Source organism: Callorhinus ursinus, unplaced genomic scaffold (assembly GCF_003265705.2).
Source record: "Callorhinus ursinus isolate GAN/ISIS: 27379988/994484 unplaced genomic scaffold, GSC_fseal_2.0 scaffold9, whole genome shotgun sequence".
NCBI classification, from domain to species: domain Eukaryota; kingdom Metazoa; phylum Chordata; class Mammalia; order Carnivora; family Otariidae; genus Callorhinus; species Callorhinus ursinus.
Window position 1 is genome coordinate 5348025 of NW_027397071.1, and position 26579 is coordinate 5374603.

Consider the following 26579-nt stretch of genomic DNA (forward strand, 5'->3'; position numbering starts at 1 on the left):
TTTCTTTCTTTCTTTCTTTCTTTCTTTCTTTCTTTCTTTCTTTCTTTCTTTCTTTCTTTCTTTCTTTCTTTCTTTCTTTCCTTCTTTCTTTCTATCTTTCTTTTTTTTAGTAATCACTATACCCAACATGGGGCTGGAACTCATGACCCTGAGATCAAGAGTCATACGCTCTACCAACTGAGCTAGCCAGGTGCTCCTGTCTATATTTATTTCTATACTATCTCTATTTTTTTTTAAGATTTTATTTCTTTATTTGACAGAGAGAGACACAGCAAGAGAGGGAACACAAGCAGGGGGAGTGGGAGAGGGAGAAGCAGGCTTCCCGCGGAGCAGGGAGCCTGATGTGGGGCTCGATCCCAGGACCCTGGGACCATGACCTGAGCCGAAGGCAGACGCTTAACGACTGAGCCACCCAGGCGCCCCTATACTATCTCTGTATATTGACACCCACAAGGACCAATGGATATCTCAATTCCACCCCAGGACTGCAGAGTTTTCATTTTTTCCTTCCATATTAGTAACTGAAGAGGCTGTCCTCACCCCACTGGGGCTCTGATATTTCATGACAGTCCCATTCCTGTACTGATGCCCTCCTTCACCCTCTTGGGCTGTGCTGTGCTGGACTAACCCCTGTACACGCAAGGCTGTCCTCCCATTGGATGTCTTCCTTAACCTGCTCAGGATCCAACACTGGGCCTTCCTCCTACACAGATGCCTTTATCCCTCTTGGGGTCTTATACCATGGCTGGGCCATCCCTTTGTGCCTGGCCGCCCTTCTCACCCTGTACGGGCTCTGATGTCCCATGCTGGGTGCCCCCTCCCCCCCCATGTGGACGCCCTTCTGATGCCCTCCTGACCCTGCTCTGGCTTTTACTGGCTGTGCTGGGTGACAATCCCTGTGTGGACACCCTCTTGCTCTCCTTTCTTCAAACGTCTCGATGGCCCACTCTCCTGGGCAGAAGCCTTTCTCCTCACCCTGAACAGACTTCGGCACCCTGCACAAGGCTGATCCCTCACCCCCTGGGACCCCCGTGCTCAGTGTTCAACCTTCTGCTCAGGACCACAGCTGCTCAGGTATGGATACTTATTGTTGATCCCACTTAATGGCTTCTGGGCTGAATTGTTGGGGAAAGAAAAAGGAAAGGGAAAGAAGAGGAGCTGAATGGCTATTTTTAATATTTATTGTTTGTGACAGACCATGTTGATTGCTTTCTCAGTACCCATTCTTCCCTCATCTTGTGTTCCTTGCAGCCAAAAGAATTCTAACTGACCAACTACCTTTACTGATGCCCCTTCTTATAGCGTAAGGTCTTGCTTCTTTTCAGAGGCTCTGCAGGCTTTTCCTACTCTTTTTTCCCCATCCCCAAAGCAAAAAAATTATCTATATCTTCACAGTACTCAATTTCCTTTTCCATAATTTTGAGGTGGTGATGTCCTTTCTCTTATCCTAGGCTGATCTACGCATCTATGTTCTACATCCTATTTTCTCCCAGATTCTTAGGGAGTCTGCTAAGAAGTTTCCTGTCTTTCCTTTATTTTCAAACTCTGGATTATCATTAGTTCTTTCCTTTAAGCAGAAACATGGTCAAGTCTCTCCCTTCTTTTTTTAAAAAAGATTTTATTTATTTATTTGACAGAGAGAGAGAATGCACAAACAGGGGGAACAGGAGAGGGAGAAGCAGGCTCCCTGCTGAGCAAGAAACCCCAGGTGGGACTTGATCCCAGGACCCTGGGATCATGACCTGAGCTGAAGGCAACACTTAACCGACTGAGTCACCTAGGCACCCCAAGTCTCTTCCTTCTTATAAACAAAATAAACCCTCCTCTGAGCATTTGGATCATGGGTATCAGAAAATATTTAACACATGCAAATTTTTGATCCAGTAATTCTAAGAATCACTTTTTAATTTATCAAACGTTTATGAGCACCTATGTGCCAGGCAATGTTAATAAAATGGTAAGCAGAAACAGATATAATCCCTGTTTTCATGGAGCTTGTTCAGAGAGACAAATATCAGGTTACTTGGGCTCAGTCACTAGAGCACGCAACAACTCTTGATCTCAGGGTTGTGAGTTCAAGCCCCATGTTGGGCATGGAGCCTAGTTAAAAAAAAAAAGATCTTTGGGATGCCTGGGTGGCTCAGTCGGTTAAGCATCTGCCTTCAGCTCAGGTCATGATCCCAGAGTCTTGGGATCGAGTCCCGCATTGGGCTCATTGCTCAGCAGGGAGCCTGCCTCACCCTCTGCTGCTCTTCCTGCTTGTGCTCTCTCTCGCTATGTCAAATAAATAAATAAAATCTTAAAAAAAAAAGGATCTTTAAAAAAAGAGACAAATTAAAAAAGAGAGAGGACACATCAATCAGGTAATCATGCTAATGAATGCATTATTGCAAATTGAGAACTTAATGATAAAAGGAAATATGTACTTTATTTTTTTTTAAAGATTTTATTTATTTATTAGAGAGAGAGAATGAGAGATAGAGAGCACAAGAGGGAAGAGGGTCAGAGGGAGAAGCAGACTCCCCGCCGAGCAGGGAGCCCGATGTGGGACTCGATCCCGGGACTCCAGGATCATGACCTGAGCCGAAGGCAGTCGCTTAACCAACTGAGCCACCCAGGCGCCCAGGAAATATGTACTTTATATTTGCTGGTCTGTATTCCAAACTCTTTCCATGTATTAATTTAATCACATAAAATTACTTATTATATGCAATATTGTATGTATATAGTTTTATTATGCCCATCACTATTTTACCCATTTGCAGATAATGAAACTTAGGCAGAGAGAGGTGAAGTAACTTGTCCAAGGTCACACAGCTAATAAGTGGTATAGCGGGAATTCAAATCCTGATAGTCTGGTCCCTGCTTCTAACTATGCTGATTCTCACAGTACCTCTGAAGGAAAGAAACAGTCATCTGTGAGAACATCTAAGAAGAAAAAATGATTTAAAGTTTATTTACTTATTTACTTTTAAGTAATCTCTACACCCAACATGGGGCTCGAACCCACGACCCAAGATCAAGAGTTGCACACTCTTCCAGCTGAGCCAGCCAGGCATCCCAGAAAGAAAACTGATTTAGACAGAAGCTTTCTGAGTGAGTACTACTTGGACGGAGACCCCAAGTTTGAGTAGGAATTAATTCTGCAAATTGGATGGTGGTGGTAGGAGAAATGATCATTCAAGCTTGACGACATAATGTGTAAAGTCCCTGAAGCAAGATGGAGCGTGGCACAGTGAAGAAACTGAAAGGCCAGTGTAGCTAGATTGTAAAAAGCAAGGGGGAAAGTGGGATATTATGTGGCTAAAGATGTAGTCAGGCCAAATGAAACAGGGTTTTATAGGCCCTTAAGGGTTTTGTTTTTCAACCTTAAAGCAAGGGGAAGTCATGGAGATGAGGGTTCAGAAAGTAGGGGTTAGTTTCCCTTTGAAAAGATTAGTCTTACTGCAGTTTAGACAATATGTTGCAAAGGAGTCACAGTGCATGTGGAGGTGAGGGTGGTGGTATTTCGAGGGTGGTAAGTTGATTTAGCGTGGTGGCAATGGAAATAGAGACAAATGGTGGGATTTGGAGAAATATTTAGAAAGTCAAATTGACAGGATGGGGTAATAGGTTGGAGATGAGGGGCAAGAAGTTGTAGGTTTCGGGGTGCCTGGGTGGCTCAGTCATTAAGCGTCTGTCTTCGGCTCAGGTCATGATCCCAGGGTCCTGGGATCGAGCCCCGCATCGGGCTCCCTGCTCTGCGGGAGGCCTGCTTCTCCCTCTCCCACCCCCACCCGCTTGTGTTCCCCCTTTTGCTGTGTATCTTTCTGTCAAATAAATAAATAAAATCTTAAAAAAAAAAGAAGTTGTAGGTTTCAAGGATGACCCCCTCCTATATCCAATCTGTTAGTAAAATCAGTTAATTTATCTTCTAAATGTCTTTCTTTCCAGTGCAACTAAGTGAATGGTAACAGCATTTTTTTAAAAACAAGATTTGAGAGCGAGTGTGAGCAGGAGGGAGAGGGAGAGAGAATCTGAAGCAGACTCTGGGCTGAGCATGGAGCCTGATGCGGGGTTTGATCTCACCACCATGAGATCATGACCTGAGCTGAGATCATGACCTGAGCTGAAACCAAGAGGTAGACACTCAACTGACTGAACCACCCAGGCACCCCAGTAACAGCATTCATTGAGGTAGGGACTGTGGAAGAAGATGAAGAGGTTTAGGGAGAAGATTACTGAGTCTTTGACATGCAGAATTTGAGGTTCCTTTGAGACATTCATGTGGAGATATTAAATAGGCAGTTTTCAAGATGGATCTAGACTTCAAAGGTTAGACCTGGGCTGAAATTATACACTTACGAACGAACTATCATTGCATGCAGAGCAAATAAAACTGTAGCATGGATCAGTTTGCCTAGGGGCAAAGAAAATGGATTGAGAAGATAAGTATTTGAGAAAGTCTAACATTAAGTAAGAGTGAAGAGTGCAGGAAAGGGCTAACTCAGGCCTGGATGGCTTAAACCCCTCACATTCCAAAGAAAGTCCTGTCTTTAGTCAAACTGGTGCTTCACTGACTCCTAGGAGATAGTATCTGAGCCCCTGAAATACTCTGTCTAATGAGAGTGTTTTGTATGCCTGAGGCCTGGGCCATGTTGTATCAGTTTCACCTCTGTAGGCTGGAGACCAAATAGCTGGGGTCAGTTAGGTAGGTGCTCTATGCTTACATGACAGATCCCCAATAAAAACCCTGTCCACCAAGACTTGGGTGAGTTTCCCTGTTTGGCAACCTGCATGTTGTCATACATCACTGCCGGGAGAATTAATACCTGTGCAATTCCACAGGGAGGGGACACCTGGGACCTTATGCCTCTTTTCTCCTGGATTTTACTCCATGTACCTTTTCCCTCTGGTGATTTTAATTTGTATCGTTTCACTGTAATAAACCATAACCATGAGTACAATAGCTTTTCTGAGTCCTGTGAATTTATTTTTTTAAGATTTTATTTATTTATTTGACGGAGAGAGACACAGCGAGAGAGGGAACACAAGCAGGCAGAGTGGGAGAGGGAGAAGCAGGCTTCCTGCCAAGCATGGAGCCCGATGCAGGGCTCGATCCCAGGACCCTGAGATCATGACTTGAGCTGAAGGCAGACGCTTAACAACTGAGCCACCCAGGCGCCCCTCTTTGATTTTCATCATCTTAAGCCTAATGAGTACATAGTTTACAAATCTGTGCTGATGGTATATATCCTCTATTTTAATCCTTCTAGTGAGTTGACAGAAACACCACTACCAATAATATATATATGAGTTCTACAGTTTTATGTGTTTGTGAATAGCTGTTATAGTTGTTTAAAGACAATCCTTTTTAAACAATTTTTTCTTTTAATTTTTAAGTAATCTCTACATCCAATGTGGCGCTCAAACAACCCTAAGATCAAGTCGCATGGTTTACCGACTGAGCCAGCCAGGTGCCCCAAAACAATCGTGAATTATAACTTAGTTTTACTTAGGTAGTAAAGGATTCAAAAGCAAAGTTTAACTTACTATTATATGTCATGCCGATTTTTTTTTTTAAAGATTTTATTTATTTTTTTTTTATTATTTATTTGAGAGAGAGAGAATGAGAGATAGAGAGCACGAGAGGGAAGAGGGTCAGAGGGAGAAGCAGACTCCCCGCAGAGCAGGGAGCCTGATGTGGGACTCGATCCCGGGACTCCAGGATCATGACCTGAGCTGAAGGCAGTTGCTTAACCAACTGAGTCACCCAGGTGCCCTGTCATGCCGATTTTTAAAAGCATCTGATCTTATAGATCATTTATAAAATGTGAGAAGTGTTAAATATTCTTTGACATTATACATAAACCACACTAAAATGTCTTTCCAGTAAAAGGCAACATTTTAGATACAGGGAATTTTAATTGGCATAATTAAGACCAAAAGATAAATTGGACATTGCTACCTTATCTTTAGCTCTTTAACAGCCTAATGAACACACATTGAAAAACAGGTGAGTCTTGCTCAGTTCTATGAGACAGTGAAGGCATTTCCTCAGTATTTAAATATATTAATATGGCCAATTATATAAACCTAAATATAAAAAGAAATCTCCTATAAGTTTTGAGATGGCATTCACCATCTTTGTGAAAAGCTGAACATTACTAATCAAGTCCATTTATATCTTTAGAAGGGAAAATAGTGCTAGCACTTGCTGAACTGGAATTACTACCAAAATTTAAAAAGCCGATGTATTAATTTAGCCATAAGCTAGTTTTATTTAAATCAGAACTGTCCAGGGGCACCTGGGTGGCTCAGTCGTTAAGCGTCTGCCTTCGGCTCAAGCCATGATCCCAGGGTCCTGGGATCAAGCCCCGCATCGGGCTCCCTGCTCTGCGGGAAGCCTGCTTCTCCCTCTCCCACTCCCCCTGCTTGTGTTCCCTCTCTCACTGTGTCTCCCTCTGTCAAATAAATAAATAAAATCTTTAAAATAAAAATAAAATATAAGTCAGAACTTTCCAACAAAAAAATTCTGTTAGCTATTCAAGATCAGAATTCTAGTGTATGAGATCAATTTTTTTAAATTTTTAAATTTTTTATTTTTTAAAGATTTATTTATTTATTTGAGAGAGCGAGAATGAGAGAGAGTACATGAGAGGGGGGAGGGTCAGAGGGAGAAGCAGGCTCCTTGCTGAGCAGGGAGCCCGATGTGGGACTCGATCCCTGGACTCCAGGATTATGACCTGAGCCGAAGGCAGTTGCTTAACCAACTGAGCCACCCAGGTGCCCCTCAATTTTTTTTTTTTTAAAGTAAGGTCTACTTCCAACATGGGACTTGAACTCAGGACCCCCAAATCAAAAGTTGCATGCTGTCTTGACTGAGCCAGTCAGGTGTCCCTGCATGAGATCACTTAAAGTAAGTTACACTTAAAAGAAGTCGAGACAATTTCTGTTTTGTAAGAAATAAGGCAGTGGCCAACTATTACTCAATAGCTTTTTTGAGATAAGCTGTCAAGTCTGCCTTTTTGACTTCTTAATGCTAGCAGATCAATTTTGTTCCAGGGATGTACTTCTTGGGATACTCTAAATACACCTCTCCCCAGGTGATGCCTTTGTTCTTGTTGGTGTCTGGGAATCCAGGGGCCTGACAGGTCTTCTACCCAAATAAACCATGGAGATTTCTTGTGCTTATCTTCCTTTTCCTCAGTGTGGTGCTGGACTCACTTCTGGACAAAAATTTGCTCTTCTCAACATCACCCCTTTTTATTTCCTCTTTCAACAATTGTGTTAGGAAGGTTCCTGCTCTGAAGCTGGACATCCCACTAAGTCCAAGGACGAGCTAAGTCCAAGGTGCATGTGCCTATGAAGTTGAGAAGTGAACCTTAAATCACAAAATTTCACCTTTAAGACCTGATGGCCTCACCCACTCATGAGGGTAATTTTATGACATTCAAGAAATGCCCCAAATCTCAACGGCAGTTCAGCATTCCTCTGCTGGCCCTCAGGCACTCTTCTGCTCCTGCTATTGACCACACTTGCTCTGCCCAAGAGCTGCAGAACCGGTCCTTACAAGTCTCCATGCTACTCTTGGGCTGCTGCCTTATTGTGGCAAACCTCCTGTGCCCAGCCAATGGATTATGCTCTCACCATCGCTAATTCACTTAATGTCATTCACTTCTAGTGCTCGTTCTCTTTTCTGGACAACTGGAAAGTTTCTTCCACTTCCAGTTACCAACAATTTCAGGGTTTTTTTCTCCATAGCAGAGCTGCTAGGCACCTACAGATGGCTCTCCTTTATTTCAAAACTATTTTTCTCCTAATGATCGTGCAAGAGGATCAGAGGTAAAAGGCAGCCTTATCCAGGGGAATGGCTGGGCACAGCCTCTATTTATACCCACTGCTCATTTTAGCCCATAGCATAATTTCTCTTTTTGAGATTTTTCTGAGGTACCTTTGTTTCTCCCTCCAGTTCAGTCCCCTTCAGGACTTTTGGGTCTGTTTTATATTCCTTTCAAGTTTATCATGTGCCAGGTACTGTAAGCACTTTACAAATATCTATTTGTCAAACAACCTTAAGGTAAGTCCTACTAGGATCAAACACCTTTTTACAAATGAGGAAACTGAGGCAAGTAAAGTAAGCTACCCCAAATCACATGGCTAAGTAGGTGGTGGAATCAGGCTTCAAATCAGGCATTTTGCCTCCAGGGCATACGTTCAGTTCTATGCTATGCATTCTCCATCAGATGGGTTTGTGCATATGGTGTCTCAGCCTCATGAATGGTTTGTTTCTCCCCTAAGATTTCTGAGCTACCATTGCAAATCAAGGACATAGCTGGGTGTCTGTCTGCTGGTTGGTCGGTTTTTATTTTTATTTAATTAATTAATTTATTATCTATTTATTTATAAAGTAAATTCTACATCCAATGTGTGGCTTGAACTCACAATTTATTTATTTATTATTTATTTTTTATTTATTTATAAAGTAAATTCTACATCCAATGTGTGGCTTGAACTCACAACCCCAAGATCAAGAGTCACATGCTCTACTGACTGAGCCAACCAGGCGTCCCAAGATGTACCTGGGTATGTGTTTGAATGTCCCCAAATATTCCATGACAACTTAATTCCACGTACTGCCTTTTCAGGGCACACCGTAAATTTCATGAAGGGCAATTTCCTCTCTATAAAATTATAGTTTTCAAAAACACTTTTATACTAGATTTTAATAAAGGCAAGTGGTAGCAGGCATCAAAAGGTTAAGAAAAATTCAAGGAAGGAAAACTCGGTTGAGAGATTCAGCCCCATTAACTTATTTTTTGACGCGAATTTGGAGAAAAGTCTATTTGCTCTTTATTATATATATACTCCATATTTCTCACCATCTGCACAGATACCATGCAGGTCCAAACCAGTATTCCTTGACTGTTCTATTAGCAGCCTAACTGTGAACCCCTACATGTGATTTCTCTATGAAGCAGCCACAGTGACTCTTCACTACTTTGAGTCTTTGCTCACAAAACTCATCCAAGCCTTCCCATCTCAGCATCTTAAAACTAGGTTAGGAGTACTCCTTGGATGTTCCAGCAGAGGAAATTTTTCCAAGGGGTACAAGTTAAGGATAGTTTTAAGGGAATTAGTCACATATATAAAAATAAATCATATGTACACACATCTATATAGTTTTTTTAAATACAGTGCTTATTACACCTATAAAAATGAAAAATGGAATTGATACCAGACCCTGTCTCCACCTAGTAATGTTATACACATCCAGGTCTACATGAACTAATTGAAAAACAAAAAACAAAAAACAAAAACTGCCAGCCATCTCATTATGACAATCCCAATAACTTATTTTCCATGTTTAGTATTTATTTAACAAAATACAACATTAAAAAAAAAGATTTATTTTAGAGAGAGAGCACAAGGGGGCGGTAGGGGGACAGAGGGCTAGGGAGAGAGAGAATCCCAAGCAGACTCCCCGCTGAGCGCGGAGCCCAACCCAGGGCTCCACTTCACAACCCTGAGGAGATCATGACCTGAGCTGAAATCAAGTGTTGGGAGGCTTAACCAACTGAGCCACACAGGTACCCCCAGAAATATAACATTTTTTGATGGATGTTGGTGTTTAAACTGCATGGTGGTGTTTGTTAAACCACTTTGTTTACTCTTCCATTGGATAGATTTAAAGTAATTTAACAATTTTAAAACGTCAGTATTGCAAAATGTCAGTTACTGCACTCTTTGCAACTACATACAGGCATGATGAAAACTTTAGAGTCAACTACTTACAATGTTTGAAAAAATAGTTTTTCAAAGTTCTTTCCAAGGGCACAGAAGTTTAAAAAATTGAGGACTATTTCTGTATATGACCTGGCCCCCTTAATTTTCTTATCCTCATGTTCTACTACTCTCTCCCATGTTCAAACTGACTCCTTGCTGTTCCTCTAGCAATCCCTGTCTGCCTCAGATCATTTGTACTTACTGTTTGTTCCTCTGCCTGGAACACTTCTGCAAGAACCACAATTATTGTTCATCTATCAACAGAGGCCTTCCTCAGTCATCTCTTGATCTCTTTTACTCTTATCTTGTCTTCATAGTATTTATCACTTCCTGGCATATATTTATCGTCAATTTATTGTCAATCTCCGTTAGACTGCAAACTCCTTGGAAGCATAGATCTCCTTTCCTTTCTGCTGTAATTTCTAAAACGCTCCCTAATTATAGTAAGAGGTCGGTATTTTTGAGCGAATAAATGAAAAATGTTTCGAGGTGGCTTATTTTAAGGACTGGTACAAGCTCAAAGAATAACAGTTCCTTGGGAACACTGTCAGAAGACGAAAGCACTTCCTGACCCTAATATTAAAACAGCCGCTGCACTACATAAACATCCCGAGTACTTGTTTTCAAATACAGACAAACCTTCCTGAAAGCTTCTATTACCGATATTATTAGGGCATTTGGAACCCAACTCACGCCAGAACACTACGTGGGACTCTCAGGACATAATATTGGGTAGATCCGTGGCTCCTCAAACTGACGCACATCGAAATCCGCTGAAGCGACTTTTCAACATCCATCTGCCCTCTCCGCCCCCCTCCCCCGCCCCAGTTCCTGATGCAGGTCTGGGGTGTGGCTCTGACATCTCTGCTTTGAAAAAGCTCCTCAGCTGGTTTTCTGAGACGTAGCAAACGTCTGAGAATCAATCACCCTAAGAAGCTAAAAATAGCTGTTAAAGAGTTTCTTCCTCACGGGATCTTTTCAGCCTATTTCTGGCAGGCCTCCAATAAAAGAGAGGAAAAAAAAAAAGGCCCCGTTTCATGGCTCCCCGGAGGCACAACCACCCAAAGGAACGCAGCCGGTTAAGGCACCGAGCCCCAGGAGGTCCGCACCTCGGAGCCAGCAGGCTACGGCGTCCGACCCTGCGGCAAGTGAGGTTCGCGCCGAGACGCGCCAGCCTCTGGGGACGGCGCCGCCCGGGAGACGCTGGCTCGGAAGGGACCGGTCCCGGCCTTCTATGCTTTCCCGTTTTTCTTCCCGCACCAGCGCCGTGTCGGAGCTCATAACCACTGCCGGCCAAAGGCGGCTCGGCGTCAACGGCCACTGGCTTCAAACGCTCCCAGCGAGCCGAGCGGCTGCGGCGTGGACGCAGCGCTGCTGCGCCGAAGTTCGGGGCGCGGGGGTGGGGGGGCGAGAACGAGTCCCCGCCCGCGCCCCAAGTTCCCGCCTCCCTCCGGGGGACGTCCGTGCGTACGTGCGCGCCCCGCGCCCGCCCCCCTTCAGCCGCGCGACGCGAGGGCGGGGGCGCCGCGTGCGCGCGCGCTCTCGTTCGTTCGCTTGCCTGCTCGCTCTCGGCTGCCGCTCTCGCTGCGGCTGCGGCTGGGGCTGGGGGCGGCGGCGGCGGCGGCGGCGGCGCGGGCGGCGGGCGGCGCGGGGCGGTCCGGCGGGTTCAAAGAGGAAAACATGGCGGAAAACAAAGGCGGCGGCGAGGCTGAGAGCGGCGGCGGGGGCAGCGGTAGCGCGCCGGTAACTGCCGGGGCCGCCGGGCCCGCGGCGCAGGAGGCGGAGCCGCCTCTCGCCGCGGTGCTGGTAGAGGAGGAGGAGGAGGAAGGCGGCAGGGCGGGCGCGGAGAGCGGCGCGGCCGGGCCCGACGACGGGGGGGTGTCCGCGGCCTCCTCCGGCTCGGCCCCGGCTGCCTCAGCCCCTGCGGCCTCAGTGGGCCCCGGAGTTCCCGGGGGGGCGGTATCGACTCCGGCCCCAGCTCCAGCCTCGGCTCCCGCTCCGGGTCCGTCGGCGGGGCCGCCTCCTGGACCGCCAGCCTCGCTCCTGGACACCTGCGCCGTGTGTCAGCAGAGCTTGCAGAGCCGGCGTGAGGCGGAGCCCAAGCTGCTGCCCTGCCTTCACTCCTTCTGCCTGCGCTGCCTGCCCGAACCGGAGCGCCAGCTCAGCGTGCCCATCCCGGGGGGCAGCAACGGCGACATCCAGCAAGGTGAGCGGGAGGCCCTGCCCGAGGTCTGGGCTGAAGGAGATTTGCGGGGCCGAGGAGGATCTGGGGATGGAGGTGCTCGGGCCCGGGGCTGCTCGGACCGGCGCGATTCTGAGGGGTCTGAGAGGTGAAAGACACGGCCTCGGGACAGTTTCCAGAGAAGGTGGACCGCCGGAGATAGGGGAGGGTGAAGGGAAGGGTGCCGGCGGCGAGAGGCTGGGGGAGGGGACACCGGCTGCGAGGGAGGTTTAGGGTGTGCGGATACGGGCCGGGAAGGCGTGGACTCCGGCCGAGCGCAGGTTCAGGAGCTGGTGGACTCGGACAGAGAGAGGAGAGAGGGTCTGGGAAACCGCTTTGGAGGAGTGTTGTGGGGGGAAAAGGCCTGTAAGCGGGAGAGGTGTTGAGGAGGGAGTAGGTAAGCGGTAAGGGCTGTGAGGACGAATTGCTTTGGAGGGAAGGACTTGACCTGTTCGAGGCTAGGGGAAAGAAGGACTAGGGACTAAAAAGAGGAAGATAAAGGGTATTGGAGCGTTTGGGGCTGAGAGAAGCTGTCTGGTGGAAAGTAATTTTAGGATGAGATTGGGAAGGAGGAACTGGACGCGAAAATAGCTTTGAAGGGCCTGCATGTTTAGGGAAATATTCTAAGGTTCAGGGGTGAAGGAGAAATGAACTTCGAAGGGAATTGGGATTCAGAGACAGCTGGGTTTCATTGCACATTAACGAGCCCCTAGTGTTCCAGACAGTGTGCTAGGATTGAATAAAACACTGAGTGAAGAGCTCATTCATAGTCATATAGGTGAAACATATCCAACGTGCGGCAGTGGCGGTGGGTACTTGGTACAGTGGTTGTGACAAATCAAGAGAAGGTCAGGGGAACTTCACTGAAAAGGAAACCCTTGAGAAGGTTTCTTGAAGGGTGAGTTGCTCACTGGATTGGGGAGTTTTCAGGGCACAGGGTACTTTACACATCCCTGGACCTAGAGGTTTACTAGTCATTATAAAATACATTAATGTTTCTGCCATGAAACGTACAAATATCCCACTAATGGGCTAGACATAAATAACTTATCACAATTCAGGGTGGGTTTTGTTGTAAATTTGTGAAAAACTTTAAAATTTCAAAGCTCTTGAAATTGGAACTGCGGGTAAGGGATGACTGATCTGTACTAAAGGGTTTGGGATTAAGCCTGTAAAGTATATCTTGTACAGGGTAGACTAAAAGGAGTCCCTGAAGGGCTTTTTTATCAAGAGGATAAAAGGATCACATTTGTGATCCAAAAAGATCACTTGGGAGCATATTGAAGGGTAAGGGGAGGCAGGGAATCTTGACAGTAATATAGAGAAATGAGCATTTGGAATTAATAAATGATAAGAGGTATTAAAGAAGGAAGCATTTTGGCATTGGGGAAGGTTATGGACTTTGTAAGACACATTTGAGTTTGGATGTCTACTTTGTCATGTCCCACTTGTGATTTGGACAGATTAATTTTTCTTAGCCTTAGTTTTTTTCAATTGTGAAATAAGGAGAGAATTAGCTACCTCATGGGGTTATTGATAGAATGAAGTGTGTAAAGTGACTAGTACATGGTAATTATTAATGAAATGGCAGCTACTTAATTCGTAGTAGTAACTAATTCTAAGTAGCCATGGGAGTGTGGATGGGGGGTGTCAAGATTGGTGTTGGGGAGACAGATGTGTCTAGGCTGAGTTCCAGGTTTCTTATTTGGTGGGTGGCAGTGCTATTAATGCAAATAAAAGAATTCAGGAACAGAAGCAGGTATGTGTGTGTGTGTGTGTGGTGGAAGGAGGATATAATTTCAGTTATGGATGTTTTGGGTTTGAAGTATTATTGAGACATACAGGTAAGAGTGTTATGTTAAGAATAAGGATTTGATTGATGTTGAAGATACGAAGTGATAATGGGTGTATAGAGGGTGGAAAATGGGTGTATAACTAACTGCTCATGGCCTCATGAGTATGGCAAGATGTGTGGGATTCAGTGTTCTTGTGGGAACCTGGATTAGGTGAAAGATATAGAGAGAACACGACATGAAAATTGTGTTTGACTGATGTGGCTGAGGGACTTGAGGTTATGAAATTGGCTCTCTGATATTTATGCAGGAGAGAGAGAGTAATAGTCTGTGAATTCCCTCCTCATTTTCCATCCTTTGTTTTTGCACTAGGAGCAGTAAGTAGATGGGACTAAATATTGTCATTTTAAGGTAATGTTGCTTTCCAGCCAGTCACTAAAACAAATTAAGTCTGGAAGTCACCATATTTTTAGACAGGGAGTCTAGAAAATAATTTGTTAGTATTAGCTCCTGTATGTGTCCTTTGCTTTGCTCTTTAAGAAAGCAAGCATGCTATTCTAGAGGAACACTGGGTTTGGGGTCAAGGGACAGTTCTGCCACTTAACTGTTTTCTCTAAAGGAGGTTTATAATGTTTCTGCGCCTCAGTTTATCTCTAAAATGTAGCTAATAATATAAAAAAATAAAATGTACCTAATAGTCCTTTATTTACATCTCACTAAGTCAAATGAAAATACTTTTATAAACTGAAATGCTTTGCAAATATAAGTATTATGGAACACTGGTTCCTTCTCTGGTCTTGGGAGCCATAACTGGTAACTTAAGTCAACATGTTTAAGTGGTTTTGAAACAATGACAGATGCATTACCTTTCCTACTAACTGGCCTTTTTTCTGTTCCTCTAACACACCAAAGTTATTCACACTTTTTAGCTGTTCCTTCTAGATCAGTGGTTCCCCAAGTGTAGTTTCTGGACCAGCAGCACCAGCATCATCTGTGATCTTGTTAGGAATGCAAATTCTTGGGCCCCACTCCAGACCTTCTGACCAGCCATCTGTTTTAACAAGTCGTCCAGGTGATTTTGATGCACACTAAGTTTAAGTACCACTTTTCTTTAGTGAAGGATTCCTCATTTCAGATGTTGCCTCCTCAGAAAGGCATTCTCTGTCTCCCCTTTAAAAAAAAAAAAATTCAGGCTTTATTTTTAGAGTAGTTTTAGGCTTACAGCAAAATTAAGAGGAAGAAATAGGGATTTCCCATTTATCCCCAGCCCCCACACATGTCCAGCCTCCCACATTATGAATATCTCCCACCAGAGTAGTCCATTTGTCACAGTTGTTGGACCTACATTGACCTATCATAATCAGCCAAAGTCCATAGTTGACATTAGTGCTCACTCTTAGTGTTTGTACATTCTGTGGGTTTGGACAAATGTATAATGACATGTATCCATCATTATAATACCATACAGAGTATTTTCATCACCCTAAAAACCCCCGTGCCTCACTGTTCTTTTTAAAGTAGTCCTCGAGGTCACTCTCTTACTACCTTTTTTCTTCATGACATAGCTAAAATCTAAAATTTTTTTTGTTTACTCGTTTATTTGTTTCCTACTAGAATATTGTGGAGTGAATGTTCAATAAATACCTTTTGAATGAATAAGAATCACCTGAAGAACTTTTTTTAAATATTTTTATTTTTTACTTTTATTTATTTATTTGAGAGAGAGAGAATGAGGGATAGAGAGCACGAGAGGGAAGAGGGTCAGAGGGAGAAGCAGACTCCCTGCTGAGCAGGGAGCCTGATGTGGGACTCGATCCCAGGACTCCAGGATCATGACCCGAGCCGAAGGCAGTCGCCCAACCAACTGAACCACCCAGGCGCCCCTGAAGAACTTTTTAAAATGCCATTTTGGGAGTTTCAGAACCTCAGTTGATTTGGGGATGATACTAGGAATCTCATTTTTTAAAAAATTTATTCATTTATTTTAGAGCGTGCCCATGAGAGCAGGGGGAGGGGCAGAGGGAGAGAGAATCTCAAGTAGACTCCATGCGGAGTTGGATGCCCAGTGCAGGGCTCCATCTCATGACCCTGAGATCATGACCTGAGCTGATGCTTAGAGTCAGATGCTTAACAGACTGAGCCACCCAGGCACCCCTAGGAATCTCATTTTTAACAAGTACCTCATGTGACTCTGATTCTGGTACCTACTATACTTTGAGAAACACGGATTTAGATATTTGGACAAGAAAGGCTGATCTATTTACTGTTGAAGTATTTGGAAAATCAGAATAGATAAATTAGTTACTATTTGTTGAATCTCAACAGTAAGCTTTTAATGCTTTGTGATTTTTTAAAAAATTCTATTTCAGGTTGAGTTCAAATAGCTGTCAGTAGAGGGTGTGTATAGATCTGTAATGTATCAATATACAGATTTGTGTTGATGCATCTGAACAAATTCTCAAATGACTCTTGAAGGGGATGAGACTTCTGTATAGTAGGGCACATCAAGACAGCGTGGTGATATGCATGAACTGGATTGAGAGTAACTTGGATTGTGTTCTGCTCTTAATTGTGTAACCTTGGGTAAAGCACTCAGCAGCCTTTTCAGGTCTTCTGCAGTATGAACAATTCGAGTTCCTATCCTATTAAATTCTATGATTGTATTGTTTTTTATGCCAACTTTTTATATCTATATAATTTTAATATTATTATTTGTGGGAAATGATGGAAGAATCAACATGGAAAACTTATTCTATTTCTGAATCTTCAGCTTATTGTGAAGAGTCTGAATGGCAACCTTAAATGGGGTAAGTGGGAGGGGATACCTCTGTGTGTAGTGTGAAGAGCACCTTCTCACGGTAGATCTGTGTTTTATCACTGAGCATGGTGAGCCACTCTGGGGAGCCTTCTGTTTAAGCCCTCAGAAATTCTTTTTTTTTTTTTTTAAAGATTTTATTTATTTATTTGACAGCGTGAGCACAAGCAGGGGGAACAGTAGAGGGAGAGGGAGAAGCACACTCCCCACCAAGCAGGGAGCCTGATGCGGGGCTCGATCCCAGGACCCTGGGATCATGACCTGAGCCGAAGGCAGACGCTTAACCATCTGAGCCACCCAGGCGCCCCAAGTCAGAAATTCTTGCCCCAAGAGTATATATATACTATATGGCAGTTTGCTAGTTCTTTGGCTTATCTATTTGGGATTTTTTGGGCCCTACTTTCTCTAATGACCTATTTACATAAACAAGCTTGAGTTTTTGAATGATAATATAGTCATCAGCAAGCAGTCATTAAAGATGTGTCAAAGAAAACTGAAATACTTTTGTGGTTGGTTAAGTGCTCTGTGGTTGGTTAAGTGCACACAATTCAAGACTCAGAGTACCTGAATTCATTTTTGAGCTCCACCATTTAACCACTTGAATGTCTCTGAATAAGTTACTTAACATCTGTAAATTGAGAATAATAATGACACCTACTTCATAATGTTCTTGGGGGGATTCAATGAGTAAATACATTGTAAAGTGCTTCATAGAGTGCCTAACACGTGATAAGACCCCCAAAACTATTATTTCTGTTGTCTTCCAGTTGTCCCCCATTGTCTTTATGACTGCCTCTATTCAGTAAGCAGAAAGAAGAGGAAGTAAGATAAATTGTTGGTGTTTTTCTAGGCTTTTCTGACATCTAGTGTTGTATAGCACACCTGACAGTCATTTGCATTCCAGTCTCTCCAGCTCCTTAAAAATTTATAGCGTGAAAACTTGTAAACTAATGTTGTAAGACCTCTTTACGAGGTCTGCTATCTGTACATCAAAAATTTTAGAAGAATCTAACTGCTTTTTATTTCTTTTTTTTTTAAAGATTTTATTTTGACAGAGACACAGTGAGAGAGGGAACACAAGCAGGGGGAGTGGGAGAGGGAGAAGCAGGCTTCCTGCTGAGCAGGGAGCCCAGTGCGGGGCTCGATCCCAGAACCCTGGGATCATGACACCCAACAACACTGAGCCACCCGGGTGCCCCAAAACTGTTTTCACAATAATACTTATTCATTATTTGCCGTATTCACTGTTTTGATGTCTGTATTAGTGATGCAAAAGCAGTGATGTGTAAAACTGCTGGCACCCTAGCAGGGATTAAGATAGTGCCTCCAAACCATAGTAATCATCATGTATCTTTACCTCCATACACTTAGAGTAAAAACAGACACAACAACGAAAAACATGCTAGTTTCATTTTGTCTTTGATGAAGCATTAGGACATTATTTTATTAAAGCTTGATTTTTAATAATTCTGTGTGATGAAATGGGAAATGTGCATAAAATGCTTCTGCTGCAGACTGAAGTATAAGAAGGAAAGTCCTTGTGCAGTTGTTTGAATTCCAAGCTGAATTAGCTTCTTTATTTTCGTAGAAAATAACTTTTACTTGAAACAGTGATTGACAAACTGATTTTCAGACATGTGTGTTTGGTAGCCATTTTCTCAAAAATGAATGAATTGAGCCTGTCAATTCAAGGAAAACAACTGACATGTTGCCAATGATAAAAATTGAGCTTTTAAATGAAAATTAGAATTTTGGAAAAAGCTTGTATGTGCAACCCTGAGTTTGATAACTTCTCAGTATTTTTTTTTTTAAAGATTTTATTTATTTCACAGAAGGAGATACAGCGAGAGAGGGAACGCAAGCAGGGGGAGCGGGAGAGGGAGAAGCAGGCTTCCCACGGAGCAGGGAGCCCGATGCGGGGTTTGATCCCAGGACACTGGGATCATGACCTGGGCCGAAGGCAGACGCTTAACGACTGAGCCACCCAGGTGCCCCAGCATTTCAGTATTTAAAGGCTTTTCTGATGAGATTGGTAGGTGTATCAAAGTATCAGAAAAAATTTTTTAAAGATTTTATTTATTTGACACACACACAGAGAGAGGAAGAGAGCACAAGCAGGGGGAGCAGCAGGCAGAGGGAGAGGAAGAAGCAGGCTCCCTGCTGAGCACCTGGGATCGGACCCAGGGATCATGACCTGAGCTGAAGGCAGATGCTTAACCGACTGAGCCACCCAGGCACCATCAAATTTTTTTTGGTAGTGTGCAATGAAATGTCAACACAGTGAACCAATATTTTCCAAATGACCAGTTGACCAATGCAATGCATTATGTTACAAAATCATGCATAACAAAGGGATTCAAAATGTAAAACAGGCCAGTAGATTTTAATATAAGGGAGTAAAGTTAATATGGTTTGAAATTCCACATTTCTGCTGACATTTAAGAAATAAATACACTTTACGGGTGCCTGGGTGGCTCAGTCAGTTAAGCATCTTAAGCTTCCAGCTCTTGATTTTGGTTCAGGTCATTATCTCAGAGTTGTGAGATTGAGCCCCATGTCTGGCTCCAAGCTGTGTGTGGAGCCTGCTTAAGATTCTCTCTTTCCCTCTGCCCTTCCCCACCTTTCTGCTCGTGCACGCACACTCTCTCTCTCTCTCTCTCTCAAAAAAGAAAAGAAATAAGTTATATATATACATATCTCTTTCCACTTTGTATATACGTATAGATATTTTACATACACATATATACATATATTTATATACGTACATATATATATAGACACATTTTTAAAATTTTAAGTCTACATGCCCAGCATGAGCTCACACTCATGACACAGATTAAGAATCGCATGCTCTGGGTGCCTTGGTGGCTCAGTTGGTTAAGCGTCTATCTTCGGCTCAGGTCATGATCTCAGGGTCCTGGGATCAAGCCCCATATTGGGCTCCCTGCTCCGTGGGGGGCCTGCTGCTCCCTGTCCTTCTGCCTGCTGCTCCCCCTGCATGTGCTCTCTCTGTCAAATAAATAAAATTGAAAAAAAAGAATCACATGCTTTGCCAACTGAGCCAGCCAGGGGCCCCAACTCTTTATATTTTTGTATTATAATCAAAGAATATCCACACTGTTGGGGCCCCTGGGTGGCTCAGTTGTTAAGCGTCTGCCTTCGGCTCAGGTCATGATCCCAGGGTCCTGGGATTGAGCCCTGTGTTGGGCTCCCTGCTCCGCGGGAAGCCTGCTTCTCCCTCTCGCTCTCCCCCTGCTTGTGTTCCTGTTCTCTCTCTCTCTGTCAAATAAATAAATAAAATCTTAAAAAAAAAAAAATCCACACTGTTGTTTGAAGGACCATTAAAATAGTCTTCCCTTTTTTAAAATACATAGCTGTTCTCTTTGTATTCTTCAACAAAAGTCTGTCACAACAGATTAAATGCAAAAGCATACATTCAAGGATCTGAATATATTAATTAAACTGGACATTAAAGAGATTTAAAAATGTAAAAGCAATGCCACCCTTAAAACCTTTTTGTTTTGGAAAATATAGTTATTTCTCATAAAAATGTTTAAACATGCCGTGGTTTTATTTTTAAATGAACTAATAGACCATTTCTTTTTTTTAAGATTTTTATTTTTGAAAGAGGGAGAGAGAAAGCACGTGAGCAGGGGGAGGGGCTGAGGGAGAGTATCCTTGGTGAGAGTGGAGCCCAGCTTGGGGCTCAATCCCATGACCCTGAGATCATGACCTGAACTGAAATCAAGAGTCAGTCGCTTAACTGACTGAGCCACCCAGGCGCCCCTAGACCATTTATTTTTAATAAAAGAAAGTGAATTATTATCAACTATTACAATATTAACATTTTAAAATTACGACTTTTTATTTCTAATATTGTACATCTTGATGGATGAAACCCATCTAAACAAAAGCTCTATGAGGTCCTCAGTAATTTAATAGTGTAAGACGGATCCTGAGACCAAAAAAAGACAATAAGAAAATGATAATGTAGTTGCTGGGAAGAATGTCAGATCATAGAATAGTGGAAGGTGGCAAATTCATATGTTTATACTGAGTAACTGGAGTTGACGTTTTTTAAATAGCTCACTGTAAGTCTGCTGATTTTATTTTATTTTTTCATATTTATGACTGGTTGACTGAGATCTATCGCTTTACTTTCCCGAGGCCAGGTTCAGAGTTTGGGCTCATCGTGTTCAATACGTTAACCTATGTCTCTTTTGTGGCCACAAACTGAAACTCTGTCCCTAGCCAGCTTCTAGGATGGATATTGGTCCCAAAGGGAAGTGAGGGAAAAAAAACCCCATGGATTGAATGAACATTAAATGTATCATTTTTAGAAAAATATTTAAAGCCTGTGCCTTAGTGATAGGTAAATAGCAGGAATTATGTGGTGCTAATAAATAATACTTTTTGAATGCTGCTTATATGCAATTTATGTTGCTGCTTTTGTGAATTATTTGTATGCCTTCTATTTTGGTGTTCTTTAACTTGCTCACATTTTAAAAAAATTTTGATTTACAAGGATTTTGATAAGTTCTGCATACTGATCCTTTGTTGGTTATGTAAGTTGAAGATTTATTCTAAGCCTACTGTGGCTTGGTGTGGTAGCCAGCCTCCAAGAGGGCCCCAGTGTTCCTTTCTCCTGGTATTCCCACTCTTCTAGAGTCTCTACTACAGTGACTTGGAACTGGTCTGTCTAACCAAGAGAATACAGGAGAATTAAATAGTGACTTCTGAAGCTAGGTTATTAAAGGTGCACAGCTTTTTCCTTCTAGATGAAAACAATTGCCACTGTAGTAATCCTGTAAAGAGGCCCAGGTAGAGAGGAACTGGGGCCTTCTGCCAACATCCAGCACCGACTTGCTAGTCATGTAAATGAGCCACTTTGGAGGTGGATTCTCTAGCATGGTCAGGTTTTCAGATGACTGCCGTTTTGGCTCACATATTACTGCAGCCTTTTTAGAGGCACTGAGCCAGAACTATTTGCCAAGTCACTCCCAAATTCCTGACTCAAAGAAAACTTGAGATAATGTATTGTTTTAAGCCACTGAGTTCGAGGATAATTTGTTATGCAGCAATAGATAACTAACACACTTGACTTTTTTCCCCTCTATTTTTTCCCTTTTACTATATATAGCTTTATAATAAGCAATAAACTTTGTTATTCATTTAGGTAATTTCATTCTCTTCCACATACACCTTGTTCATCTTCAAGATGATCTTCACTGATGTTGACTTTTTGCTCTTACACATTTTTAAAAAATTACTTAGTTTTAGAGAGAGAGACACACAGAGCAAGCAGGGAGGGGTAGAGGAGGAGGGAGAGGGAGTAAGAATCTGAAGCAGACTGCTGAGCGGAGAGCCTTACATGGGGCTGGATGTAGTGACCCCAAGATCATGACCTGAACCAAATCCAAGAGCGGGATGCTTAACTGACTGAGCCACCCAGGCGTGCCCTGCACATTTAGAGTCATGTAAAAGTTCATTTAAAAAATTTGTTAGCATTTTTGGGACACCTGGGTGGCTCAGTTGGTTAAGCATCTGATTTCGGCCCAGGTGGTGATCTCAGGGTTCTGGGATAGAGCCCTGCGTCAGGCTCCTTGCTCAGTGGGGAGCCTGCTCATCCCTCTGCCTGCCCTTCCCCCTGCCTGCCCTTCCCCCTGCTTGTGCTCGCTCTCTCTCTCTCTGACAAATAAATAAATAAAATCTTTTAAAAAAATTTGTCAACATTTTGGTTGGAATTCCTTTGAATATACATATCTTTCTTGATCTGTGATGGGATTACATCCTGATAAACCCATTGTAAGTTGAAAACATCCTAAGTTGAAAATACATTAATACACCTAACTTACTGTATATTACAGCTTAGCCTAGCCTACCTTAAATGTGCTCAGAACACTTACGTTAGTCTTTAGGTGGGCAAAATCATCTAACACAAAACCTAATTTATAATACAGTGTTGAATAGATCATGTAATTTATTGAATGCTGTGCTGAAAATGAAAAATCAGAATGGTTATATGGATATAGAATGATTTTTTTTTTTTTAAGATTTTATTTATTAATTTGACAGACACAGTGAGAGAGGAAACACAGTAGGGGGAGTAGAGAGGGAGAAGCAGGCTTTCTCGCCGACCTGGCAGCCCGATGCGGAGCTCAATCCCAGGACTCTGGGATCATGACCTGAACTGAAGGCAGATGCTTAACGACTGAGCCACCCAGGCACCCCTAGAATGATATTTTTTTAAAGATTTTATTTATTTATTAGCGCAAGCAGGGAGAGCGGCAGGCAGAGGGAGAGGATAAAGCAGGTTCCCCGCGGAGTAGGGAGCCTGACACGGGGCTCAATCCCAGGACCCTGGGATCATGACCTGAGCCAAAGGCAGACACTTAACCAAATAAACCACCCAGATGCCCCGGATATACAATGATTTTAAATGTATTGGTTGTTTACCCTCATAATCATGTGGCTAATGGGGAACTCTGGCTCGCTGCTGCTCCCAGCATCATGAGAATAGGTACTGCATATCATCTGCCTGGGAAAAGATCAAAATTCCCAAATTCAAAGTATGGTTTTTCCTGAATACATCACTTTCACACCGCTGGAAAGTTGGAAAATAGTAAGTCAAACCATTTTAAGTCAGGGATCATCTGTATAGGTTAATTAGGGAGAAAATGCTATCTTTATAATATGGTGTCTGTCTACTCATAAACATTGAATGCCTTTCCACTAGCTGTAATCTTCTGTGTTTTTGAATATTATATAGGTTTTTTTTTTTTCCTGGAGAGATTTTTCACATCTTCTCTGAGTTATTCCTGTATACTTTATCTTTTACTGTAAATAGTTTCCCTTAAAATACATTTAACTGTGTTTGCTTTGTAGTTTTTTCATTTTACTTTTTATTTTAGAATACCAAAAAGTATTCTGATTTCATATTTATATTTGATAATTCCATTATGTGAAGTTCTTGAGGTCTTATTTTACTACTACTTGCTTCTTCCTACTCTTGATTATAGTAGGTGGTGTCTACCGGTGTTTTATAGTTTGGGATCGTGAGCACGTTTACCAGGCCTTTATTTATGAAACTTGCCAGACCTGGTTTGTGGGAACCAGCCTCCAAAGAGTATTTTGCCTTTGCTTCTGTGAGGTGCCACCAGTGCAAAAATCACAAGTTAATTTTTAGTTTGGCATTTCTTAGAACTGCCAGATGTTGATTTAGAGTGTACTTTACTTTATAGGCTTACCTGTATTTGGAAATTTTCAGGAGAAAATTTTCCTTCCTTTGAACCCAGGCAGTGACAGTTTTTTTTCTAGGTTATTGGTCAGATTTATTTTATTTGTTAAAGATTTTATTTATTTGAGTGAGAGTGATTGAGAAGGGGAGCACACATGAGCAGGGGCAGAGGGAGAAGCAGACTCCTCGCTGAGCAGGGGGCCCGACACGGGGCTCGATCCCAGGACCCTGGGATTATGATGTGAGCTGAAGGCAGATGCCCAACCGACTGAGCCACCAAGGCGCTCCAAGATTTATTTTTTAAAATATTTTACTATTATTTGCTTATGCACCTTTCCAACTAAGGGTATAATCCTCAAGCCTACTTTATGAAGATGTGTCTTGGTTCTAATTACTTTACGCATGCCCTAGCCTCTCATGTTTTCCCCATTCTTTGTTTATTCCATTTTTTTCATCCTAAAGAGTAGTTGAGAATAAAATTTTTGAGCCTTTGCTTTTTTTTAAGAGATTTTATTTTTAAGTAATCTCTACACCCAACGTAAGTCTTGAACCCACAACCCCAAGATCAAGAGTTGCACCCTCCACCAGCTGAGCCATCCAGGTGCTCTGAGCCTTTGCATTTTTTTTTTTTTTTTAAGAATTATCTATTTGAGACAGAGAGAGAGTAAGGGGAGGGGCAGAAGGAGAGGGAGAAAGAGAATCTCAAATAGACTCCCTGCTGAGCATGTAGTCCAATGCAGGGCTGGATCTCAAGACCCTGAGATCATGGCCAAAACCAAGAGTTGGACGCCCAACTGACTGAGCCACCCACGTGCCCCCCTGACCTTTGCATTTTTGATGTTCTCTCTCTTTTTTTTAAGGATTTTATATATTTATTTGACAAGGAGAAAGGGCGGGCACAAGCAGGGGGAGCAGCAGGCAGAGGGAGAGGGAGAAGCAGACTTCCGCTGAGCAGGGAGCCCGATGCAGGACTCAGTCCCAGGACTCTAGGATCGTGACCTGAGCTGAAGGCAGATGCTTAACCAACTGAGCCACCCAGGCGCCCCAATGTTCTTTTTATTTTATTCAACTTAAATGGTAGCTTGACTAGATACGGAATTTTAGGTTAAAGCATGTTTTTTGCGCAGAACTTTGAAGATACCTCTTTTCCAGTGTCTTAACGAAATCAGTGTTGCTGATACTGGTCTGATTTTGCTTCTTTGTATGACCCCATTTGGGTTTTGTTTGTTTTATTTACCTCTTCCTGGAACTTCTTAAGATATAACCCCCCCCCCAAAAAATTTTTTTTTAAATTTTTGAGTAATCTCTATACCCAATATGGGGCTTGAACTCATGACCCCTAGATCAAGAGTTACATGCTCCACCAATGGTACCCTTCTGGAGCCTTTTAATATCTTTATCCTTGTTCTTTTTAAAAAATTTTTATTTTTTTTAAGATTTTAATCATTTGAGAGAGAGACAGAGAGCACAAGCTGGGGGCGAAGGCAGAGGGAGAAGTAGACTCTCTGTAGAGCAGGGAGCCCAATGTAGGGCTCGATCCCAGGATCCTGGGATGATGACTTGAGCCGAAGGCAGACATTTAACTGACTGAGCCACCCAGGCGCCCCTCTCCTTGTTCTTAAACATAGTATTGTGCCTCTGTTGATTTTTTCCCCCCCTTTCATTCTTTTTTAAAAATTTACTGTGCTTTTTCTATTAGTCTTGTAATCTTTATTTATAGTAACAAAATTTTAAACTTTAAATGTTTTTTTTTTATAAGATTCCCTCCTTTTCCTCTCCCTCTACTCTTTCTGGAACTGTTACTGTTTGGGTGTTAGCCTTTGAGGAGTCACATTCTCTCATGTCTTTTTTCTTAGGTTTTCCTTCTCTTTGTTTCCTTCAACTGATGTTCTGAAAGACCTCCTTGACTTGATTTTCTAAGTGTTCCTTGATATCTTGACCTTTTTGTCTTGGAGGCTTCTTCAGATCTGTTTTTTTATTATTGTTAATCACCATACAATACATCATTAGTTTTTGATGTAGTGTTCCATGATTCATTGTTTGCATATAACACCCAGTGCTCCAGGCAGAACGTGCCCTCTTTAATACCCATCACCAGGTTAACCCATCCCCTCACCCCCCTTCCCTCTAGAACCCTCAGTTTGTTTTTCAGAGTCCATAGTCTCTCATGTTTCGTCTTGGAGGCTTCTTCACACAGTGGATGATCCTTGGTTCTCTTCCTGCTTGAGTGAGGCACTATAATTCTGATTGAGGGTTTTGTGCTGTTAATTGTTGGACTTAGACCAAGGGCACTTTAGACCAAGGGTTGGCAAACTATGGCCAATGGGCCAAATCTAGCCTGCTGCCTGTTTTTATATGACTGATGAACTAAGAATGATTTTTATATTTTTAAATGGTTACAAAAAATCAAAAGAATATTTTGTGACATGTGAAAGGTATATGAAGTTCGAGTTTGTGTTTATAAATGAAATATTTGGAACACAGCTATGTCTGTTCATGTATTTTCTGACTGCTTTCATGCTACAGTGGGAAATGACTAGTTGTGACAAAGACTATGTGGACTCATTGCTTTGTGCTTCTGTGTGGTGCACTACAAATTGCAGTGATGCAGTTACAACTTGTTAGGCATATGTGTGGCTCTTGCACGGCATTTCCAAAAAAACCCCATTTTAATTACTAGTGCTTACCTATCTTTTCAAACGAGAAAAGAGGATTTCAAATGTCATACTTTGAAGAGACAGTAGAGTG

General features: G+C 42.7%; 1 protein-coding gene across 2 annotated transcripts in view; it reads left to right on the plus strand.

The window, feature by feature from the left end:
• The first annotated feature begins 11379 nt into the window (after positions 1-11379).
• TRIM33 (tripartite motif containing 33) overlaps positions 11380-26579 on the plus strand; it is a 121725-nt gene continuing 106525 nt past the window's right edge. For both annotated transcript variants that reach the window (XM_025872485.2, XM_025872486.2), the window contains exon 1: positions 11380-11971. In XM_025872485.2, coding sequence (XP_025728270.1) covers positions 11446-11971 — 526 coding nt within the window. In that variant the 5' untranslated portion in view covers positions 11380-11445. The remainder of the gene's footprint in view (positions 11972-26579) is intronic.